Source organism: Acinonyx jubatus, chromosome X, assembly GCF_027475565.1.
Source record: "Acinonyx jubatus isolate Ajub_Pintada_27869175 chromosome X, VMU_Ajub_asm_v1.0, whole genome shotgun sequence".
Lineage (NCBI taxonomy): Eukaryota > Metazoa > Chordata > Mammalia > Carnivora > Felidae > Acinonyx > Acinonyx jubatus.
This window is the reverse complement of record NC_069389.1, coordinates 223,197-242,918: the sequence shown is the minus strand read 5'-3', so window position 1 is coordinate 242,918 and position 19,722 is coordinate 223,197. Positions and strand designations below refer to the sequence as shown.

At 67.8% G+C, this 19,722-nt stretch overlaps 2 protein-coding genes across 11 annotated transcripts in view; one reads left to right on the top strand and one right to left on the bottom strand.

The window, feature by feature from the left end:
* Positions 1-12,319, top strand: part of PPP2R3B (protein phosphatase 2 regulatory subunit B''beta) — a 52,518-nt gene extending 40,199 nt beyond the window's left edge. For all 6 annotated transcript variants that reach the window (XM_053201986.1, XM_027052884.2, XM_027052881.2 and 3 more), the window contains 9 exons: positions 537-611; positions 2,372-2,458; positions 3,176-3,332; positions 6,061-6,109; positions 6,807-6,896; positions 7,080-7,255; positions 8,951-9,069; positions 9,148-9,254; positions 11,562-12,319. In XM_053201986.1, coding sequence (XP_053057961.1) covers positions 537-611; positions 2,372-2,458; positions 3,176-3,332; positions 6,061-6,109; positions 6,807-6,896; positions 7,080-7,255; positions 8,951-9,069; positions 9,148-9,254; positions 11,562-11,712 — 1,011 coding nt within the window. In that variant the 3' untranslated portion in view covers positions 11,713-12,319. The remainder of the gene's footprint in view (positions 1-536; positions 612-2,371; positions 2,459-3,175; positions 3,333-6,060; positions 6,110-6,806; positions 6,897-7,079; positions 7,256-8,950; positions 9,070-9,147; positions 9,255-11,561) is intronic.
* LOC106982040 (cohesin subunit SA-1-like) overlaps positions 12,229-19,722 on the bottom strand; it is a 67,329-nt gene continuing 59,835 nt past the window's right edge. For all 5 annotated transcript variants that reach the window (XM_053201981.1, XM_053201985.1, XM_053201984.1 and 2 more), the window contains 7 exons: positions 19,033-19,134; positions 16,063-16,214; positions 15,432-15,569; positions 14,838-15,022; positions 14,406-14,511; positions 13,795-13,882; positions 12,229-13,451 (listed from right to left, as the gene is read on the bottom strand). In XM_053201981.1, coding sequence (XP_053057956.1) covers positions 13,437-13,451; positions 13,795-13,882; positions 14,406-14,511; positions 14,838-15,022; positions 15,432-15,569; positions 16,063-16,214; positions 19,033-19,134 — 786 coding nt within the window. In that variant the 3' untranslated portion in view covers positions 12,229-13,436. The remainder of the gene's footprint in view (positions 13,452-13,794; positions 13,883-14,405; positions 14,512-14,837; positions 15,023-15,431; positions 15,570-16,062; positions 16,215-19,032; positions 19,135-19,722) is intronic.

Below are 19,722 nucleotides of genomic sequence, written 5' to 3'. Positions count from 1 at the left end.
TGTGTGAGTGGCGGGGCCGTGGAGGGGGGACTCCGGCCCCTGGCGGGCTCCCCTGCGGCGTAGGCACAGGCTGTGGCATTCCAGAACGTCCTCCGCTGCAGCACTGGGCTCCCCTCCCCTCCCCTCCACGCCCGTCCGGGGCGTCGCGCAGCCTGAGCGCGGTCCTCGAGCGTGGGCAGTTCTCGCGTTGTGGCATTTCCACGCAGCCCTTCCCGGTAGCACACTTATCCCCGCAGACGTGACCTGAAGGCTCCCGGGGGTGCTGCTGGGAAGTGAGGGTGTCGCATGCGTGCCGCTGCGTGGGGGCCGTTCCGTGTTTGTCCCGTCGGGTCTCGGCTGCTGGGGACAGGTGCCGTGCGGGCTCCCGGGAACCGGTCGTGGTCCCCGAGCCCGTGGGTGAGGCAGCGACACGCTCACACCGCCACCACGCCTGGCGGGCGTCCATGCCGAAGCCGTGGGGGCACGCGGCAGACGGGCTCCAGGGCTCGGCGGGCACGGTGCGCGTCCCCCACCTCCGTCTTGTCTCGCGTGCGCAGGACGTGGTGAACACGCACCCGGGCTTGGCCTTCCTGAAGGAGGCGTCTGAGTTCCACTCCCGCTACATCACCACCGTGAGTACACAGACACAGTCCGCTGCCCCCGGGTGCCCGGGCTGTGGCCCTTCCGACCCCGGGTCTCTCACCTGTGAATAAGGTGTCAGCACTGTCTCCCCAGTGGGTCCCGGGCGAGGGGCACTGAGAGGCGGAGGTCCCGTCTGCGGGCACGGAGCGCGGCGAGCGCGGGAAGCGCCTCGCGGGTCTTGCCACACGTCCAGCAGTGAGACTCTAGCACGAGGGAGGGGGCGTCCCCGAGACCTGTCTGCTCTCCCTCCCTGGGCGGGAGAGGGCTGGGCTGGGGCCGCTGAGCCTGGGAGGACGTCTCAGCTCTGGGATGGCACTTACCTGCTCTTTGAAGCGTCGTGCCCAGGGGCCGGCCTGCCCGGGAGGCGGGGGACTCACTGCCCGGCCCTGTCCCCAGCCCCTGGGCACATGAGAGGACGGCCCGGGACGAACGGCCTGGCCCTCGCCCACCCACCGGCCAGCACTCTCCTCCCGAGCGGGCTCCCCTCTCCCCAGTGCCTGAGCCCGGTGTGCGGGTGGGCTTTCTGGCCGGGTACACACGCGCGTTCTGTGACACAGGATGTGCGCGAGAGGAGCTCGTGGCCTGGGGAGGCCACATGCCATCCTGTCCTGGTTCCCCTGTCACTGGCATTAGGGGTCATCGTGAAGGGAAGGTGACCACAGTTGTGAGTGGTAACCAAGGACGCTGGGTGCCGAACACGCACAAGGCTTTGTATGTGCACCCTTCACGCACATTCTGCCCTCACGGGCAGGGACAGGTGAGGGATGTCCTGGGACGAGGACAGGTGACGACAGGTGAGGGATGTCCTGGGACGAGGACAGGTGAGGACAGGTGAGGGATGTCCTGGGACGAGGACAGGTGACGACAGGTGAGGGATGTCCTGGGACGAAGACAGGTGACGACGTCCTGGGACGAGGACAGGTGAGGACAGGTGAGGGATGTTCTGGGACGAGGACAGGTGATGACAGGTGAAGGATGTCCTGGGACGAAGACAGGTGACGACGTCCTGGGACAAGGACAGGTGAGGACAGGTGAGGGATGTCCTGGGACGAGGGCAGGTGAGGACAGGTGAGGGATGTCCTGGGACGAGGACAGGTGAGGACAGGTGAGGACAGGTGAGGGATGTCCTGGGACGAGGACAGGTGAGGACAGGTGAGGGATGTCCTGGGACAAGGACAGGTGACGACAGGTGAGGGATGTCCTGGGACGAGGACAGGTGAGGGATGTCCTATAACGAGGACCTGTGAGACAGGTGAGGGGATATCCTGGGACGAGGACAGGTGAGGGGATATCCTGGGACGAGGACAGGTGAGGGATGTCTTGGGACGAGGACAGGTGAGGGATGTCGTGGGACGAGGACAGGTGAGGACAGGCCGTCCCCATCTGGGATTCAGAGCCGAGCCTGGTGTGCAGCCATCCCCGGCCTTCCGCTGATGCTCCCGACCCGGTGGTGACTTGTGTTTGTGGACGTGGTCAGAGCGGGTCGTTGCCTGAGCGCGCCGTGAGGACTCCTGGCCTTCCGGGAAGTCCTGACCACAGCCCCATCCCAGCTCAGGTGCGTCCCGTCACCCGCACGGACCCACCTGAGCGGACAGACCCCGTGGGCCCCCTTGGCGCCTCCCCATGACCCAGAAGCGTGCCCATCCCTGACACGGCTGTCGGGCATGTGCAGGGCGGGACCTCGGCCGGAGACACGGGGTCCTGCGTCGCCGGGGGTCCGGGCGCTCCGCTGACGGCCTTTCCCCTGCAGGTCATACAGAGGATCTTCTACACCGTCAACAGGTCCTGGTCGGGGAGGATCACGTGTGCAGAGCTCCGGAGAAGCACGTTCCTGCAGGTAGGCGGCCGGCCAGCAGGGACGCGGGGCCTACGTACACCCATTATTCATACCCACCTGCCGTTCCGTCTGCCATCTTGCGTTCTGACCCTGCTCTGTCCTCCTGCATCCTCCTCCGTCCAACCTAGACCGTCCTCCATTCATCCTCCGCCCTCCTCCTCCATTTTCCACCGTCCTCCATCCCTCCTCCACCCTCCTGCCTCCATCCTCCACCCTCATCTCTCCATCCTCCGACCCTCCTCCCTCCATCCTTCACCCTCCTCCCTCCATCCTCCATCCTCCACCCTTCCATTCTCCCTCCACCGTTCTTCCATCATTCTGTTGTTCCGTTCTTCCTCCTCCACCCTCTACCCAACCGTCTACCCAGACCTCCCAGCATCCATTGCAGGACCATGGGAACTGGGTGCGGGGTGCCCTCCTCACTCGGGTTCTACGGACGTGTGGACGTTCATGAGGACGGGGCTGACCCGTCCTCATCAGGCGGCCGCAGCGGTGAGAGCGTGGACGCCCGCAGGACTGCCTCTCGCAGCCAGCGGCAGCCGCGCCGAGTCTCGGGCCGGACCCTCGCCTGGGTGGGCTCCTGACCCGGGCGCCGTGCTCCCACCCCTCGGGCCTGTTGTGACGTGAGCTGCCCGGCGGTCCCACCCACGAGGGGCCCCCTCCCGTGGGGATCGCGCCGAGAGGAGGGTAGCAGGTTTGTTGGGTTTGTGTTGGCAGAACGTGGCGCTCTTGGAAGAGGAAGCAGACATCAACCAGCTGACAGAGTATTTCTCGTACGAGCACTTCTATGTGATTTACTGCAAGTTCTGGGAGCTGGACACGGACCACGACCTTCTCATCGATTCCCAGGACCTGGCCCGGCACAATGACCACGGTGAGCTTGCGGCCTGCGTGGGACAAGGGGGCCCACGAGTGTCGGCCCCTTGGGTACTCAGCTCTGGCCGGTGCCACTGGCCATGGCCGCCTCCCCGGGCCTGTGGCCCGATGCCTAAAACCGCCTTCCTCTCCCGTTCACCTCTCCTGTCTCCGGGAGTGGTCTGTGGTTGCGGGACACACACGGGAGACGCGGGACGTGCACGCATGAGACAGGAACACACGTGGCACTTGCAGGGCATTCGTGAGACACGGACATACATGCAACCCGCAGCACACATGGGATATGGAGACACACGGGACGCTCGGGGCACAATACGTGAGACGGGCGGACACGTGGGACGTGCAGGGCACACACGGGGTAGACACGGGACGTGCGGAGCACAGCACTAGAGACGGGGACGCATGTGGGACACGTGCACACGGAAGACGGCAACACGTGGACACGCGGGGGGCCGACCTGCCCACGGAAGCCGGCCCCACCTGTGAGAGCGCTGGGGCCCACAGGGTTGTCTGACGTGGGCGGCGGCAGCCAGGCAGAGGGGTCGGAGCTGACTTCTTCCTCTGCAGCCACAAGGTATGTTTCCTTCGAGGCTCCATGTTTTCAGCCTCTGGATCTCCACATCCAAGTGAGAGGGCATATTTCCTGGGGCTGCCATAGCACAGGGCCTAAAGCAGTAGAACGGGATCCTGTTTTTGTCTGAAGACCAAAACTCCAGAGTCCAGGAATTTACGAAGCAGCGATGCCCAGGACGGCTGTGCAGAAATTTCCACACCAACCGGGGCCATCCCGCGGCAGGAAGTTCTCCTCCTCCACTTCTGCAGACCACAGTCTGAGATCCCGGCAGGGCAGGGCCGCAGAGATCCAGGAGGGGCAGGACCCCTGAGATCCAGGAGGGGCAGGGCCACTGAGACCCAGGCAGGACAGGACCCCTGAGATCCAAGTGGGGCAGGACCCCTGAGATCCAGGCAGGGCAGGGCCGCTGAGACCCAGGCAGGGCAGGGCCACTGAGACCCAGGCAGGGCAGGGCCACTGAGATCCAGGCAGGACAGGACCCCTGAGACCAGGAGGGGCAGGACCATTGAGATCCAAGTGGGGCAGGACCCCTGAGACCCAGGCAGGGCAGGGCCACTGAGATCCAGGCAGGGCAGGACTCCTAAGACCAAGGAGGGGCAGGGCCTCTGAGACCCAGGCAGGGCACGACTCCTAAGACCAAGGAGGGGCAGGGCCTCTGAGACCCAGGCGGGGCAGGGCCGCTGAGATCCAGAAGGGGCAGAAACACTGAGATCCAGGCAGGACAGGACCCCTGAGATCCAAGTGGGGCAGGACCCCTGAGACCCAGGCAGGGCAGGGCCGCTGAGACCCAGGCAGGGAAGGGCCATTGAGACCCATGCAAGGAAGGGCCACCGAGATCCAGGCAGGGCAGGACCCCTGAGATCCAGGAGGGATAGGACCACTGAGATCTAGGCAGGGAAAGGCCACTGAGATTCAGGCAGGGCTGCTGAGATCCAGGCAAGGTAGGGTCGCTGAGATCCAGCAGGCAAGGCTGGTGAAATCCTGGCAGGGCCGAGCCGCTGAGATCCAGGCGGGGCAGGACCACAGCCCCTCCAGAGGCTGCAGGGAAGGGTCCTTCCTGCCTCTTCCAGCTTTTGAGGCTCCAGGCATTCCTGGGCTCGTGGCCGCATCCCTCCCGTCTCCGCCTCCGCCTTCACATGGTTTCTCCTCTGTGTCTGCGTCTCTCTTCTGTCTCTTACAAGGACGCTCATGGTCTTGGGGCCATCTTGATCATTCAGGGTGACATCGTCTTTCACTTAATCACGTCTGCAAACACGTGTTGCCAATTAAGGACCCACCTCCGGATGCCAGGAACCAGGATGCAGGCGTGTGTTTTGGGGAGACACAGTTGAGCCTCTTGTAGCATCCGGTCATTTCGTATCAGGGCGACGTTCATCAGCGTAGCACGAATTGGGAGACGTGGACAGACGCTGTCTTCGTTTCCCTGTCTTGGGGACACGGTGCTTGGAATGGGCTGCTCTGGGCACCCCCCAAATTCGTTTTCGGAGCCACGCCTCCCAGGACCCGAGAATGGCCCTGTCAGTGGAGGTGGGGTTTTTAAAAAGAGGGGGTTAAGGTAAAATGAGGTCGGTCGAGTGGGCCCTGATCCCATAGGGCTGGCGTCCTTACGAGAAGAGGGGACGAGGACACAGGCATGCACAGAGGGGTGACCGCGTGAGGACACGGGGAGAAGACGGCGTCTACACGCCCAGGAGACAGGCCTCAGGAGGAAGCAGCCCTGGGAGAGGATGAATGTGTGTTGTTGGAGCTCCCGGCTCAGTGCCGGGTTGGGCCCAGCACCTCCGCTGACCGATGTGGTCACCTCGCCTCTGTCAGGGGTCAGCTGGACGCGTTTGGTTTTGATCACGAAGGGAAAGAGTTGGGAGTCGGGGCACCTGGAAGCGGGAATAGACACGTGTTGTGCTCTTCCCAGCGCGTTTCTTCTCGGAGCACCCAGATCGGCTTTCCACTCTCGCGGCTTGGATTTGGGCTCCGTCCTTGAGTGGCACCCCGGGGAGGACACGTGCGGGACTCAGGCCCTCTGTGGCACCCCCGCCCGGCCCAGGTCTCGGCGTTCCTGACCCGAGCCCGCCCGGCCAGCCCCGCTCGCGTGAGGTCGGGCCGTGACCGCGGGTGTGCGCCCGCGGCTCACGGCCTGATTCCGTTTCCACAGCTCTGTCCACCAAGATGATCGAGAGGATATTCTCAGGGGCGGTGACCAGGTACGTGTCACAGCCACCGCTTCTTGGGTTTTCTGGTGATTGCGACCCGTGTTCTGAGCCCTGTGTCCCGTTCTGTCTCGTTCGCTGCCTCATGTGAACTTGTCCTGTGTCGAGCATGAGTGCTCTTGTCACGTGAGGTCATGAGGAGGACACACGTGCTGTTGTCGTGCAAGGTCATATGTAAGGGGGGATACGTGCCATTGTCACACGAGCTCATGGGAAAGGGAGACGTAGGTCCATCGCATGATATCAGAGGGGACACACACGCATCTGTTACGTGAGATCATAAACGAGGGACGCACGTCTTTGTCACGTGAGGTCAGAAGGGGGCGAACGCTGTTGTCACAAGAGGTCATCAGTGAGGGGTGGTTGAGGACGGCCCCGTGTGGGTGGGTCACGTCAGGCCCGGGGCATCTGAGGGAGCCCTGGAGTAGGGCCATCGGAGGCCACGCGGCAGCCGTGACCGAGGCCGCGCGGCCACCCCTGCCCCATCCGCGGTCGCAGGGTAACCCCCCCCACCCCCCCCCCCCCCCCCCGTGGGGGCGCGCGTCCTCTCGGGCCTCCCCCCGCGGGAGCCAAGTGCGGGACGGGGCCAAACGCCAGGCCCCACTGCTGGCGGGGAGCGGGCGGGGACGTCCCGCCTCAGGCCGCTTCCCCCTGACCCCGTTTCGTCTGCTGCTCTCGGCCCGGAACCCAGGGGCAGAAAAGTACAGAAGGAAGGAAAGATCAGCTACGCCGACTTTGTCTGGTTTCTGATCTCTGAGGAAGACAAGAAAACGCCAACCAGGTGCGCGTTTCGGCGCTGTCGCGCGGTCTGTTGGGTACGGCGCTCGGAAGCCCTGGGCTGGCGGTCGTCCCCGAGCGTGGGCGCCAGCAGGGCCGCGTCCCGGCGAGGGCGGGCCCGGGGAGGGGTGGGGGGGGGGGGGGGGCCGGGCTGACGGAGGCTCGCCCTGACCTGCCGTGACCGCAGCATCGAGTACTGGTTCCGCTGCATGGACCTGGACGGGGACGGGGCCCTGTCCATGTTCGAACTGGAGTACTTCTACGAGGAGCAGTGCCGCAGGCTGGACAGCATGGCCATCGAGGCCCTGCCCTTCGAGGACTGCCTGTGCCAGATGCTGGACCTGGTGAAGCCGCAGAGCGAAGGTAACGTCCCGTGAGAGGAGACGCTGCTGCCCCTAGAGGGAAAGGATGCCCCCGTGTGACATCCCCCCCCCCCGTGTGTGTCAGGAGAGGCCCCCCCCCCGTGTGTGAGGAGACCCCACCCCTATGAGAAGATGCCCCCCCCCCCCGTGTGTGTGTGTGAGGAGATGCCCCTGTGGCGGGAGATGTCCCTCCCCCGAGATGGGATGCCCCCTGCTGTGTGACGGAAGGACCCCTGGGACATGTGAGGGGCCACCCGTGCGGGATGTTCTCGGTATGGGGGTGCCCCCCCTTGTGGGACCTTGCCCCGCGGGAGGAAACGTGCCCCTGTCATGGTGATGCCTCCTGTGTAAGGGACCCCGAGTGAGGGGCGGCTCTCCCTGTGACGTGGGACGCCTCCAGGTGCGGGCAGCTGCGCTTGAGCGCGGGTCCCCCCTGTAAGGGACATGCCCGTGTGGCGCGGGGTGCCCCCCGTGTGACAGAGGCTCCCGCGGAGGAGGACAGGCCCTCGGATGCGAGGGACGCCCGCTCTGGTGCCGGCCGGCCCCGCCCCGAGCCGGTGACGCGGGGGGCGGGGCCTCGGGGAGGGCTCGGACCAACCACATCGCAGGGCCCCACCCACGGCAGGGGGAGCGGCAGGGGGAGCTCGTGGTGCCCCTGGTCCCGTGGCTTCGCTTCCGGCGCCCTCCCAGGCCCCAGGGTCCCCGCAGCAGCCGTCACCTGTGAAAGGCCCTGGGCTGTCAGCTGAGGACCCCCCCCCCCCGCCCCGACCGGCTCCGGTCCCTGCCCCTGGCGCCCACACCGCGGGGTCGGCCAGGGAGTCGGGGGGGGGGGGGTCCCCTGACACCCCTCAGCTGAGAAGCCCCTGACCAACGGGCAGGCCCGCGGTGGCACACGGAAGGACCCCAGGGCACCTTGAGAGGGACGGAGGGAGACTGTTCCCGGGCCGTGAGGCCGCCGTCAGTCTCGTGTTTCCGTGTCCGGAGGAAGCACGGTCTTGGGGTGTTCGCTGTGCTTGCCCCTCCTCCCGGGGTCCTGGCCGCAGCTTGGGGGCCCTGCTGCCGTCCCCGGTCGTTGGCTCCGTGATGTGGGTGGCGGACGCCCCCTGGTGGCCGAGTTCCTCTCTGTTCCTGCGCTCCTCCTCCACGTGCGTGCGTCCTCTCACCCATGCCGGGCCACACAGGACCCCAGGCCTCTGGTCCCCGGCCCCGCCCCCACCCCCCCCAGCCGTCCGCCCACACTGGGGACCCTCTCGTGCGAGTGTTCAGGACCCCAGGCCTCTGGTCCCGGCTGCCCCCACCCCCCAGCCGTCCGCCCACACCGGGGACCCTCTCGTGCGAGTGTTCAGGACCCCAGGCCTCTGGTCCCGGCTGCCCCCACCCCCCAGCCGTCCGCCCACACCGGGGATCCTCTCGTGGGAGTGTTCAGGACCCCAGGCCTCTGGTCCCCGCCCCCCCCCCCCAGCCGTCCGACAACACCGGGGACCCTCTGGTGCGAGTGTTCAGGACCCCAGGCCTCTGGTCCCCGCCCCCCCCCCCCAGCCGTCCGCCCACATCGGGGACCCTCTTGCGTGTGTGTGTTTTGCCCAGTTGTGTCACAAAGTGCAGTTTCTCGGCGAGTTAGGACGCGTACCCCCCGACGGACCCTCGTGGACGCGCCCCCGGAGTAACCGTCTTGAAACCGCTTCACGTCCCGCAGGGAAAATCACGCTCCACGATCTGAAAAGCTGCAAACTGGCCAACGTGTTCTTTGACACCTTCTTCAACATCGAGAAATACCTCGACCACGAGCAGAAGGAACAGGTGTCCCTGCTCAGGGTGAGCGTGGCAGGCGGGGCAGGCAGCGCGTGGGGTGCCGGCCGCGTGTGCGCCGCGTGACGCCCGTGTCTCATCCAGGAGAGCGAGAGCGAGGGCCCCGAGCTCTCCGACTGGGAGAAGTACGCGGCTGAGGAGTACGACATCCTGGTGGCCGAGGAGGCCGCGGGAGAGCCGTGGGAGGACGGGTGAGTGAGTGTGCGCGCGGGGACAGCCGGGCGGACGCGGGTGCCGGGCGGCCGGCGGGCGCCTCCTTTCGAACCACACGTGCCCGACCCCGCACGGGCTCCGTCCAGAGCCGGCGACTCCCGGGGGCCACCCCCTGGCTCCGGTGCCGCCTCTGACATCCGTGTGACGACTGTCTGCCCCCACGAGAAGTGACCCCGTGGGCAGGGAAAGGCAGCTGCGGGTGTCCCGAACCCGAAAGGGAACTCGCGCTCGCTGCGCGGCCGGACACAAACCCCGCCCCGGCAGAGCTCCACCGCGAGGCCCCTTCCCCAGGCTCTGTGGCCACGCGGGGCCCCGGGTGCGAGTGCCCACCCGCCCGGCCCCGGCCCGCCCCCTCCCCGGAAACAGTCCCTCAGTGCTGCCTCCTGTCCCCTCGGGCTGGGACCCGCGAGCAGCAGCCAGGTCGGCCCAGAGCGGGCCCTGCAGCGGGGCCGCGTGAGGCCTGCCGCCCAGGGCACGATCTGTCCCCTTCTGTCCCCCACGCCCACCCCGATGTGCTGCGTGCTCCCCAGGACGTGACCTGCCGAGCCGTCCCCCTCCCCCCACCACGCTGAACGGGGGCCCAGGCAGTGATCCGGGTGGGGGGCTCCCCGAGGGGCCTGGCAGGGCGGACACACTGCGGGGCTGGGGTCTGAGAGGCCAGCTCACAAGCTGGGACCCAACACACCCTCACGGGGCCACTGCAGTGGGGAATCTCGTCTTTGGTGTCTGCACCCGAGGCCCGTGGGGGGACAGGGGCATCGGGGCCCAGGTGCGGATGGACGCCCTCTCACCCGGGGCTGACCGCATGTGGCGTCAGCGGGGCATCTGCTCCCACGAGCGTGGCTGGGCGCGCGGGGTGCAGACGGTGGGGCGCTCAGGCATCCCAGCCTCCACACAGGCACCAGACAGGCTCAGGCGGCACACGGGTTCTCTGCTCCCGTCAGGGCTCTTCACCCACCCGCCCCCTGCCCCCTCAGGGCCGCTTGGCCCCCGGGTCAGGGTCACACGGGGTCAGGAGCGGGGCCCGCGTAGGAGAGGCACCCCCCCCCCGACCCCCGTTCGGCGGTCACGGGGCCGCCAGGGTCCTGACCCCCACTCCCAAGAGAGTTTGAGATCCAGCAGGGCCTGCGTCCGTCACCCCCAAACCCCTCCCCACTTGGGCCCCTGGCAGGTGCTGGCCTTCGGCCGTCGTGCGTTTCCGGGCCGTCATGGAAGTACACCCCCACGTCCCTCCACACCGCCTCTGCGGGCCCAAGGTGTGGCAGAGCCGTGCCATTCACCGGGCTCGTGGGGGGGGGGGGGGCCCCTCTGTGCCGCGGGCGACCCCCCACCAGGTGACCCACATTGGGTGGCTTCCCCTCGGTTCCGGGCCGACGTGAACCGTTGCCACCGGCCTCGTGCAGGTGTGCTGTGACAAAACAGACGGAAGCTTCGATGACTCGTGTTTGAGAATCTCACCCGGCGTGGAGGTGTTGGGCCTCTCCGCGACGCTGCGCTCCCTGATCTGCAGACGTGCGCGCTGTCTGCCAAGTTGGGTCTCTGACTCTTCTGCCAGGAAGTATTTTGTGGTTTTCAGCACGTGGATCTTCTCGCCTTCTGTCACAGAAGGGCTTCCTGATGTTGGGGTGTCGGGAAGGTGGGGTTTTAAGATTTACTCTTGAGAGAGAGCGGGAGCATGAGCAAGGCAGGGGCAGAGAGAGAGCATCCCAAGCAGGCTCCCGGCTGTCAGCACAGAGCGCGACGCATGGCTCGAACGCACGAACTGTGACATGGTGAGCCGAGCCCAAGTCGAGAGTCACACACTTAGCAGACTGAGGCACCCAGGTGCCCTGAGGAGGTTCGAAACTTGCAGCATACCGCTGCGCGTTGCTGGCGACCCCCGTGGGGCTTACCGACCTTGCACTTGCCTCTTGTGGTAACCATACCCGGTGGCCGCGTAAGCGTGTCGTGGGTCGGCGGGGGCCTCTGCGCCGACAGGCACGTGGCCTGGAGCGGCACGCTTCGATCTCCTCTCCGTCGGCCCGCGGCACGGCCTAGAACGTCGGCTACGACGCCGACCGCGAGTCGGCACGCGTCCCTGCCCTGTCCCCAGTCCTTCGTGCAGATGGGTCATCCCGACCAGGGGTCGTGGCATCCGTCCAGACCCAACGCCGCGTTCCGCCAGGTGGCCTTGGCGCCCACGGGCACTTCGCGGAGGGCCTTCCACAGCTCGGCCCGCGTGGGGGCTCGTGGGGGCCGCCCGCCTCGGCCGCGCCCCAGCACACTCACGAGTCCCTGCTTTGCAGGTACGAAGCCGAGCTCAGTCCCGTGGACCAGAAGCTGAGCGTCCTGAGGTCTCCGCTGGCCCAGAGGCCCTTCTTCGAGGCGCCCTCGGCCCTGGGCACCGTCGACCTGTACGAGTACGCGTGCGACGACGCCGACGTACAGCCCTCGTGATGTGCGCCCGCGGCCGGGGGTCCGGGCCAGCCGGCTGGACGCGAGGCAGCTTGTGTGTAAAAGTCAAGGCTGTTTGATTGTTGAGCTGTCTTTTATAGAAAGTGAAGTGATTTGTAGGAGATGACGAATTTTTGTTCGACACGAAGCGGGTCACGTGGTCATGGAGCTCCTGTCCCCGCCTGGCCAGGAGGGGCCGACCCCCATGCAAGAACCCCTGGCTGGCGGGCCCCGCTAGCCGTCGAGTTCAGGCATGTGGACGCTTACGCGGCCTGGCTGACGGCTCCCCTCCAAAGGAGCTGCCTCGGGGTCGCCGGCCGTGTGCAGACTTCTGGGTGCCGGGTGGCCCCGTGTTGTTCTCACGGAGTCGGTCGGGAACATTCCAGAAGCCCCGGGACCTGCCGTCTCGTCTGCACGAGCGTCTCCGGGCACGGCCCGGGCCACGACCCTCTGTGCAGGTTGTGGGAGGGTGCGCCCCCTCGAGCATACTTACGTTTTCATGTACGTGTACAAAACGTGTAAAGTTAACTTTTATTTGGTGTGTATAGCGATTTAAAAACGTTTTACGAGATCACGTTTGTATTTTCAAATAAAGAAGTTACAGACTCTCCGTGCCGGGCCCAGCTCGCCCAGCCCACAACACAGACACAGCACACAAAGGTCACAGAGAACACAGACACCAGGCAGTGACGCTACTGGGGGCACAGGGCAGTGTCACGAGGGAGACTCCGTCTGGCACGGACGGCTCTGGGGATGGGAGGCCCGGCCGAGGGTCACAGGCCCTGGGCCTGGAGCGTCCAGCAGATGGCCGTCCCCACAAGGCCTGCAGGCGAGGCGCCCGTGCTCCGACCCCACGGCCGGGGGGGGGGGGGGGGGGGCAGCGCTTTCCTACAGCAGCTTCCCAAGTCCTGGGGACAGGACTGGGACGGAATGGAGGAGAGGGGACGGGACCGGAGGAGTGGGGGGACGAGACGTCCCACCCAGGCAGCCAACCCCCAGGCTAGGGTCCGACGCACACGCGCGGGGGGTGGGGGGGGGGGGGCTGGTTCTCCGTGCGGGATGCGTGGGGGGCCGTCCCCCTCTACACAGGGGCCGAGAAGGGTCTGTGGTTTGGCACCAACACGAGATTTGAAGGGCAGAAGGCCCCACCCTGCATGTCCGGGGGAGGGTGGCCCAAAAGCATCCAGCCCAGGCCCCTGCCTCAGGTCCGCGCAGCCAGTCTGTCTAGAGCGTCCCCGTGCTTACCAGACTGCAGACTCCCCGGGGCCCTCCCTGCCCCGCAGCTGGCCCACAGCGCCAGACGTCACAAAATGCCCGACAGCGAGGCCCTGGGCTGTGACAGGAACAGCCGGCGGCCCACCCAGAGCCACCGCACGTGGGACCGCGAGGACGAGGGACCCAGCACCATGCTCCATGGCGGAGAACACAGCTGGTTCTGGAACCGTCCAGCCAAGCACAGCAGTCGCCCGGAGAAAAAGCTGCCAGCCGGTAGGCACCTGGGTGGGCATCCCAAGGTCCCGGTCAGCAGTCACACAGCCCTCTCCCCACAGAAGGGGTTCGGATCCACAGGTGCAGATGGCAGGGGTCGCGGTCATTGCCTAGAGACCTGGAGGGCCTGGGTCGGCCGAACGCGGAGGCCACCGGCTCCCCGACCCCAGGAGTGGGTGGCCACAGGGGACAACACAGCAACGGAGGGGGAGCTCCTCACGGGGTGGGGGGTTTCCTCTTCAGTCGGATCCTCCCTGGGGACGGACAGACAGCCCTCAGGACCCACACACAGACACACGGACGGACACACGAAAAGCTGTGCACACCACCGCCCGGACCCACCCAGAGCCGTCGAGCCGTCAGACCAGGAGTTGGATCTCCAGGGAGCGCACAGAAGGATGCGTGCGCACCCGCACGGGCACAGCGGCCACGGCGTCACCCGGAGGCCCCGTGGCAGACGAGCCGTCCCGCCTCCAGGGGCCGTGGCTGGGGAAGGCAGCCCCCTGCCCTCCCCCCCCCCCCCGGCCCCGGGCACCCTCCAGAACCGAAGTCGGCGCCCCCGCGAGGCCACCTCCCAGAGGCCTGGCCGGCACAGACCTGCACAGAGATGCCCTCCACATCCACGTCTTCGTTGGAAGAGTTGTCCGAATCCTCTGACGACAGGAAGTCAACGTCAAAGATGTCCCTGCCAGAGAAAGAAGGGGTTCGCTCGCCAGGGAGACCGACACAGGGCCTCCAGGGCCTCTGCCTCCGGTCGGGTCCCTGTCCCTGTTGACAGGCCCTGGGGCAGGAGGCCCCTCGGGGAGCAGGGGGGCTGGAGGCCCATTTGCTGCAGGAAACAGGTCCAGAGAGCAGGGGCCCCGCTGGGGCAAGAAGCGCTGGCAGGGGCGGCAGGGTGCAGCAGTGTGGCAAGAGGTGGGGAGACAAGGGAGCGGGAGGCAGGATGGAAACGGGATGGGGATGGAGGAGGGGGTGTGGTCCCAGAGACACATGGAGGCGACACGGCCCCCAGGATGAGGGCTCAGCTGCACCCCTAACACCCTTGTGCCCCCTATTCCACGCTTTGGGCGGAAGGGGAAGAGCCCCTCCCTGGCTGCCCTCCCCAGACGCAGCCCACCCCTGCCTCGGCCTCAAGCGGGACCCCACCCCCGCCCCCCGCCAGCCCGCCCCCGGCGACAGGAGCACAGCAGCACCCGCGGTGCGCTCACCGCTTGGACTTGCGGCCCCTGGACGGGGTCCTCGGCTCTCGGTCCCCCGCGGAGGAGCTGGCCAAGGTGTCTGGTGTCCAGGTGGAGCAGGTGGCTGCGGGCAGCTCTGCACGGCAGGGAGGGTCAGCCACGGCCCGGCCGCCCCGCCCCGTGCCCTCCACTCCCGACCCCTCGCCCCTCTCCTCTCCGCTCCCGACCCCTCCTCCTCCCCCACCCGACCCCCTCCGGACCCCTCCCGATCCCTCCTCGCCCCTACCCCCTCTCCGCTCCCGAACCCTCGAACCCTCGCCCCCGCCCCTCCCCGCCCTCTCCTCCTCCCCACCTCCCTGCTCCTCCCCCTCCTCCTCCCCCCTCCTCCCCCTTCCCCCCCGCCCCCTCCTCTGTTCACGACCCCTCGCCCCTCCCCCCCCCCCCCCCCCGGCCCCTCCGCACCTTGCGGCCGCTTGCTCTCTTTGCAGATGGCATCGAACGGGTTGGCGGCCGGCTCCTCCTCCTCCTCGGTCTGGGGCACGTAGTCCGTCTTCATCAGGGACTTGCGGTACACGAGCAGGGGGTTCATATCCCCTTCCCCAAAGCTAGGTACGCCCTCGGGTATGGAGTCCTGGAAGTGAGCGAGTCTGCGGGCAAAAGAGAGGACATGGGAGGGCGGCTGTGGGGGAGGCGGAGGGGGACGGGTAGGGAGCGAGGGAGGGGACCCCACCGAGGTCCTCAGGAGCCACCCCTCCTCCCTCCCGCTCCCCCTGGGGCCGCCACGGCCTGCCGGAGGGGCGCCATCCGGTGGGCACAGGTGAGTCCTGCAGCGCGGAGCCCGGCGCCCCCGACCCGGACCAGCCCCGAGCCCTCGGCCTCCAGCGCGCGCACGGGCCGGAGCCGGGACACGCGGCGTGAAGAGGACGGTACCCCCCCCCCCCGAGAACCCTCACTCCCGCGTGCGCGCCCCGCTCCCACGGCTCCCTGGTCTGGGCGCCCGCCCTCCCTGCCCCACGCCCCCGAGCCCCGCCCCCCGGGGGCTCCCCGCGCACTCACGCGGTCCCGCGCTCGGCCGGGGGGATCTTGCAGGAGAACTCGGCCAGCAGGAGCAGGAAACAGAGGTTTGGGTAGCGCTGGCGGCCCCCCTCCGCTTCTGCCACCGGGGCTTCGGAGAAGGCGTAGGCCAGCCCGCGCCTGGGGGCGGGGACGGGCGGGGACGCAGGCAGGTGGGCGGGGCGTCGAGCAGGTGCCGAGGACGGGGGGGGGGGGGTCTCGCGAGGGGGGAGGGGGACTCGCGCCTGGGGGCGGGGATGCCGGCAGGTGGGCGGGGCGTCGGGCAGGTGCTGAGGACCCGGGGGAAGCATTGGGGGTGGGGGGAGGGACTCGCGCCTGGGGGCGGGGACGCAGGCAGGTGGGCAGGGCGTCGGGTAGGTTCCGAGGACCGGCAGGGAGCGTGGGGGGGGGGGGGGCGGGTAGGAACTCGCGCCTGGGGGCGGGGATGCCGGCAGGTGGGTGGGGCGTCGGGCAGGTGCCGAGGACACGGAGGGGGGGGGGGGGACTCGCGCCTGGGGGCGGGGTATCGGACCCTGGACCACAGACCCAGGTGGGACCCAGACCACGAGCAGAGTGCCAGGTGGGGCGGTGTAGGGAAGAGGGCAGTGTGGACAGGGCAGCCGCCGGCACGGACCTCTGGATCAGGTGGGCGGCTTCCCGGGCGCGGTCAAAGCCGAGCGTGAGCGCAAAGCGGCGAGCCAGCAGCCGGATGGAGTAGAAGGGGCCGCAGATTAACTCGATGGGGTCGTAGTTAAGACCGTACGTGTCCATGTGCTTCTGAAAGAGCTGAGGGATTGCAGGGACCCAGTGGGGTCAGGGCCGTGCTGGGCATGCGCCAGCGACCCCGGGCTCTCAGGGTCTGGGGGCCCGTGTGCCAGAGTAGGGGGGGCGGGGAGGGGGGCACCGAGTGTCCCACGGTCTGGGGGCCCGTGTGCCTGAGTAGGGGGGTCGAGGGGGCAGGCTGTGTCTGAGATCTGGGGGCTGGTGTGCCTGAGTAGGGGGGCGGGGGGGGGCAGCCTGTATCCCAGGGTCTAGGGGAGGACATGTGCCTGAGTGGGGGGGGCAGCCTGTGTCCCAGGGTCTGGGGGGGCCGTGTGCCTGAGTGGGGGGGGCAGCCTGTATCCCAGGGTCTGGTGGGGACTGTGTGCCTGAGTGGGGGGGGCAGCCTGTATCCCAGGGTCTGGGGGGGAGACATGCGCCTGAGTGGGGGGGGTGGGGGGGCAGCCTGTGTCCCAGGGTCTGGGGGAGCCGTGTGCCTGAGTAGGGGGGTCGAGGGGGCAGGCTGTGTCTGAGATCTGGGGGCTGGTGTGCCTGAGTAGGGGGGCAGGGGGGGCAGCCTGTATCCCAGGGTCTAGGGGGGGACATGTGCCTGAGTGGGGGGGGCAGCCTGTGTCCCAGGGTCTGGGGGGGCCGTGTGCCTCAGAAGGGGGGTTGAGGGGGCAGCCTGTATCCCAGGGTCTGGGGGGGGGCGTGTGCCTGAGTGGAGGGGGCAGCCTGTGTCCCAGGGTCTGGGGGGGGGGCCATGTGCCTGAGTGGGGGGGGGCGGGCAGCCTGTGTCCGAGGGTCTGGGGGAGCCGTGTGCCTGAGTAGGGGGCGAACACTGCATCCACAGTGTTGGAGGAGCCCCGTGTCCAGGGTCTGGATCCTGGCGTCGGTGGGGTCTGAGTCTTATGAAGATCGGGCGGCCACGCCCTTGCCAGCACCTTCCGGGTGCAGCAGGCAGCGGGCCGGGGCGGCCCGCCCTGCACAGAGCCTGTCGAGGCTGGAGAACCGAGGAGTGCAGGACAGGTCTGTGCACCAGGCATCTCTGCCGGAGGGTCAGCCCTGCCAGCAGAGGGGCCGGGACCCCTGAGAGCTGACTGGGCCCTCCCCACGCCCCCCAGCGCCTCAGGGAGGCCCCCTGTCTGGCACAGGCAGCCCCCGCCCCCGGGGTCGGAGGCTCAAGAGATCCAGAGAGGCTTCTCCTGGACCTGCAGCCCCCGCCCAGAGCTGAGCGAGTGCCCGTGACGACCGGGTCCCGGACGACAGTGCCGCTGGCCGACGACCTCTTCCGCAGAGGACAGGGGCGGGGGCTCCTGCGGGGAGCCACGCTGAGGCCAGGGTGCCAGGGGAGCACCCGTGACTGCCCACACGGGGATCCGGGGTCCCCGCACCATCCGGCGGTGACCCCAGTCCGCAACGTCACATCTGCTCAGCCGCAGCTCCCCGGGCCTGCCCTGGAGGCGGACTGAGCAGAAAACCAGGAGCGAGAAAGATGCTCCCAGTCCGAGGAGGCACACGCAGAGCGGGCCCTGACGTGGCGGGGACGTGCCCACCAACGTTCCACGCGTGCCCTGGGGCATCTGTGGGTCATCCGAACAGGTCATGTGAGACCCGTCCCACGACGGGAGGAACAAGGCCGCTTCCCGAGGAAGAACCAACGGCAGGAAAGCATCAGAGGTAAAGGGAGGCCTCGGGGCGAACGTCCAGAAGGTGCTCACGCTCCAGAACCCGGAAACAGGGGCCACGTGCCGGAAAACCGCCACGCAGGCTGTCCGCCAGAGACCCTGCCGGCCTGTAAGTCAACACTGGCTCTGCCACACCCTCCCGTCCTTGCCCGTCGTGACACGAGAGGCAGACGCACCCGTGTGAAAAGCGGAACAGAGCACGGAACAAGCCACGCTTCACGGCCACAGGTGCCACGTATGTGGGTAAGGCGACCACCACGGGATGGAAGAATAGATGCGGACGCCCTCCCACGCCGTGTCACGACAGAGGGACGCCCATCCTGAGGTTCAGTGGACAGAGCTGGGGGTGACGCCCACCCGGAGGGTCAGGGACACCCCGCCCCCAGTTCACTGTGCGAGGACACACGTGGAACCCCCCCGGGGACAATCCAGCCCAACACTGGGGCATGGCGGCTCCCTGACCCCCACGACGCGGTGACGCCCCTCCGTCTAGGAAGCCGTGGGCACATGCGTCCACCTGCCATGTGTCCCCGCAACACCCTGTGACCGCATCCTCCTTTGTCCTCCCGTCCTTGAACAGCAGAGGAACCCGACACAAAGGTCCCACGACCCTGAGGTGGGGCCGACCACGGAAGCCAACTGCGGGGGACTGAATCAGTCCCCCGAATCCACGTGCGCAAACCTGACCACCGAGGGGGCCCTGGCAGCTGGCGGGGAGCAGATCAGGTCAGGACGGCGGGGCCCACGCAGTGCGTTAGTGCTCTCGAAGGTGTCCCTAGAGGTTCCTGCCCTCCACCCACAGCCACGTGGGGACACGGCAGAGGGGACCGTGTGTGGCCCTCCAGGGGCCTCCCCAGAACCTGACCCCGGTGTCCCCTCCCGCTGGCACCCTGGTCGCAGGCCGCAGCCTCCAGAACCAGGAGGGCGAAGGGTCTGACGCTTCAGCCGCCCTGTCTGTCCGTGGGGCGTGGGACGACCCAGCCGCCAGCACGTGCCGTCCCCTCCAGCAGCTGCTCACAGGCCACTGACGGGGGTGCAGGACTCCCGAGGAGAGGGCAGCGGTGCCCACGGCCAGCGCGTCCCCGAGGGCGACGGGGCCTGGTGTCGTGGGGAGCAGCCACAGAGCGCCGCCCGGCCTTCCGGAACAGACCGCTCACCTGCTGCAGGCACAGGAGCAGGGACAGCGCGTTGCGAAGCCTGTCGTTCTGTCTCGTCCTGGTCATGGTCTCCTTGATGATGTCACCAAAGTGATGGTAATGCTGAGGGCGAAGACAGGCGTGCGTCAGCACAGGGACGCGGCAAGCACAGACGCGTTACCACACCGTGTCCCAACGTTGCGAACCCTAAGGACAGCCACGGAGCTCGAACCCCAGGACCTAGACGGACGTGGATCCCGCCGGCCACTCAGCACCAACCAGGCCCCGCGTCAGGGCCAGCGGGTGGGAGCACGTCCACAGGACCTGGGAAGCCGAAGCCATCAGGCATCAAGGTCCTGGGGCCAGCTGCACTCCCAGGACTGGCTGGGCCCCTCCCTCGGGGACGCTTCTTCCGTGGGGAGGGCAGGGCCACCGGGCACGGAGGGCTGGGAGCAAGGGAGCGAGGCCTCTCGGAGCCACTGTGACGTGCCCCTGCCACGACTGCGCCAGCCCGCAGACGCACGGCCACAGGACCCTGCCGTCACAAGATCGGCTGCACGCGGTCTCGGTAGTGACGAAAGCACGAAACTGAGGGAACGGCTTTAAAAGACAGCACGTGATGTCCCGAGTGAAGAAACCCGCTAGACGTCAGGTGTGGGGAGAGACGGCAGCGCTACAAAGACGCACACGTGATGCTAACGGGGACGCGGT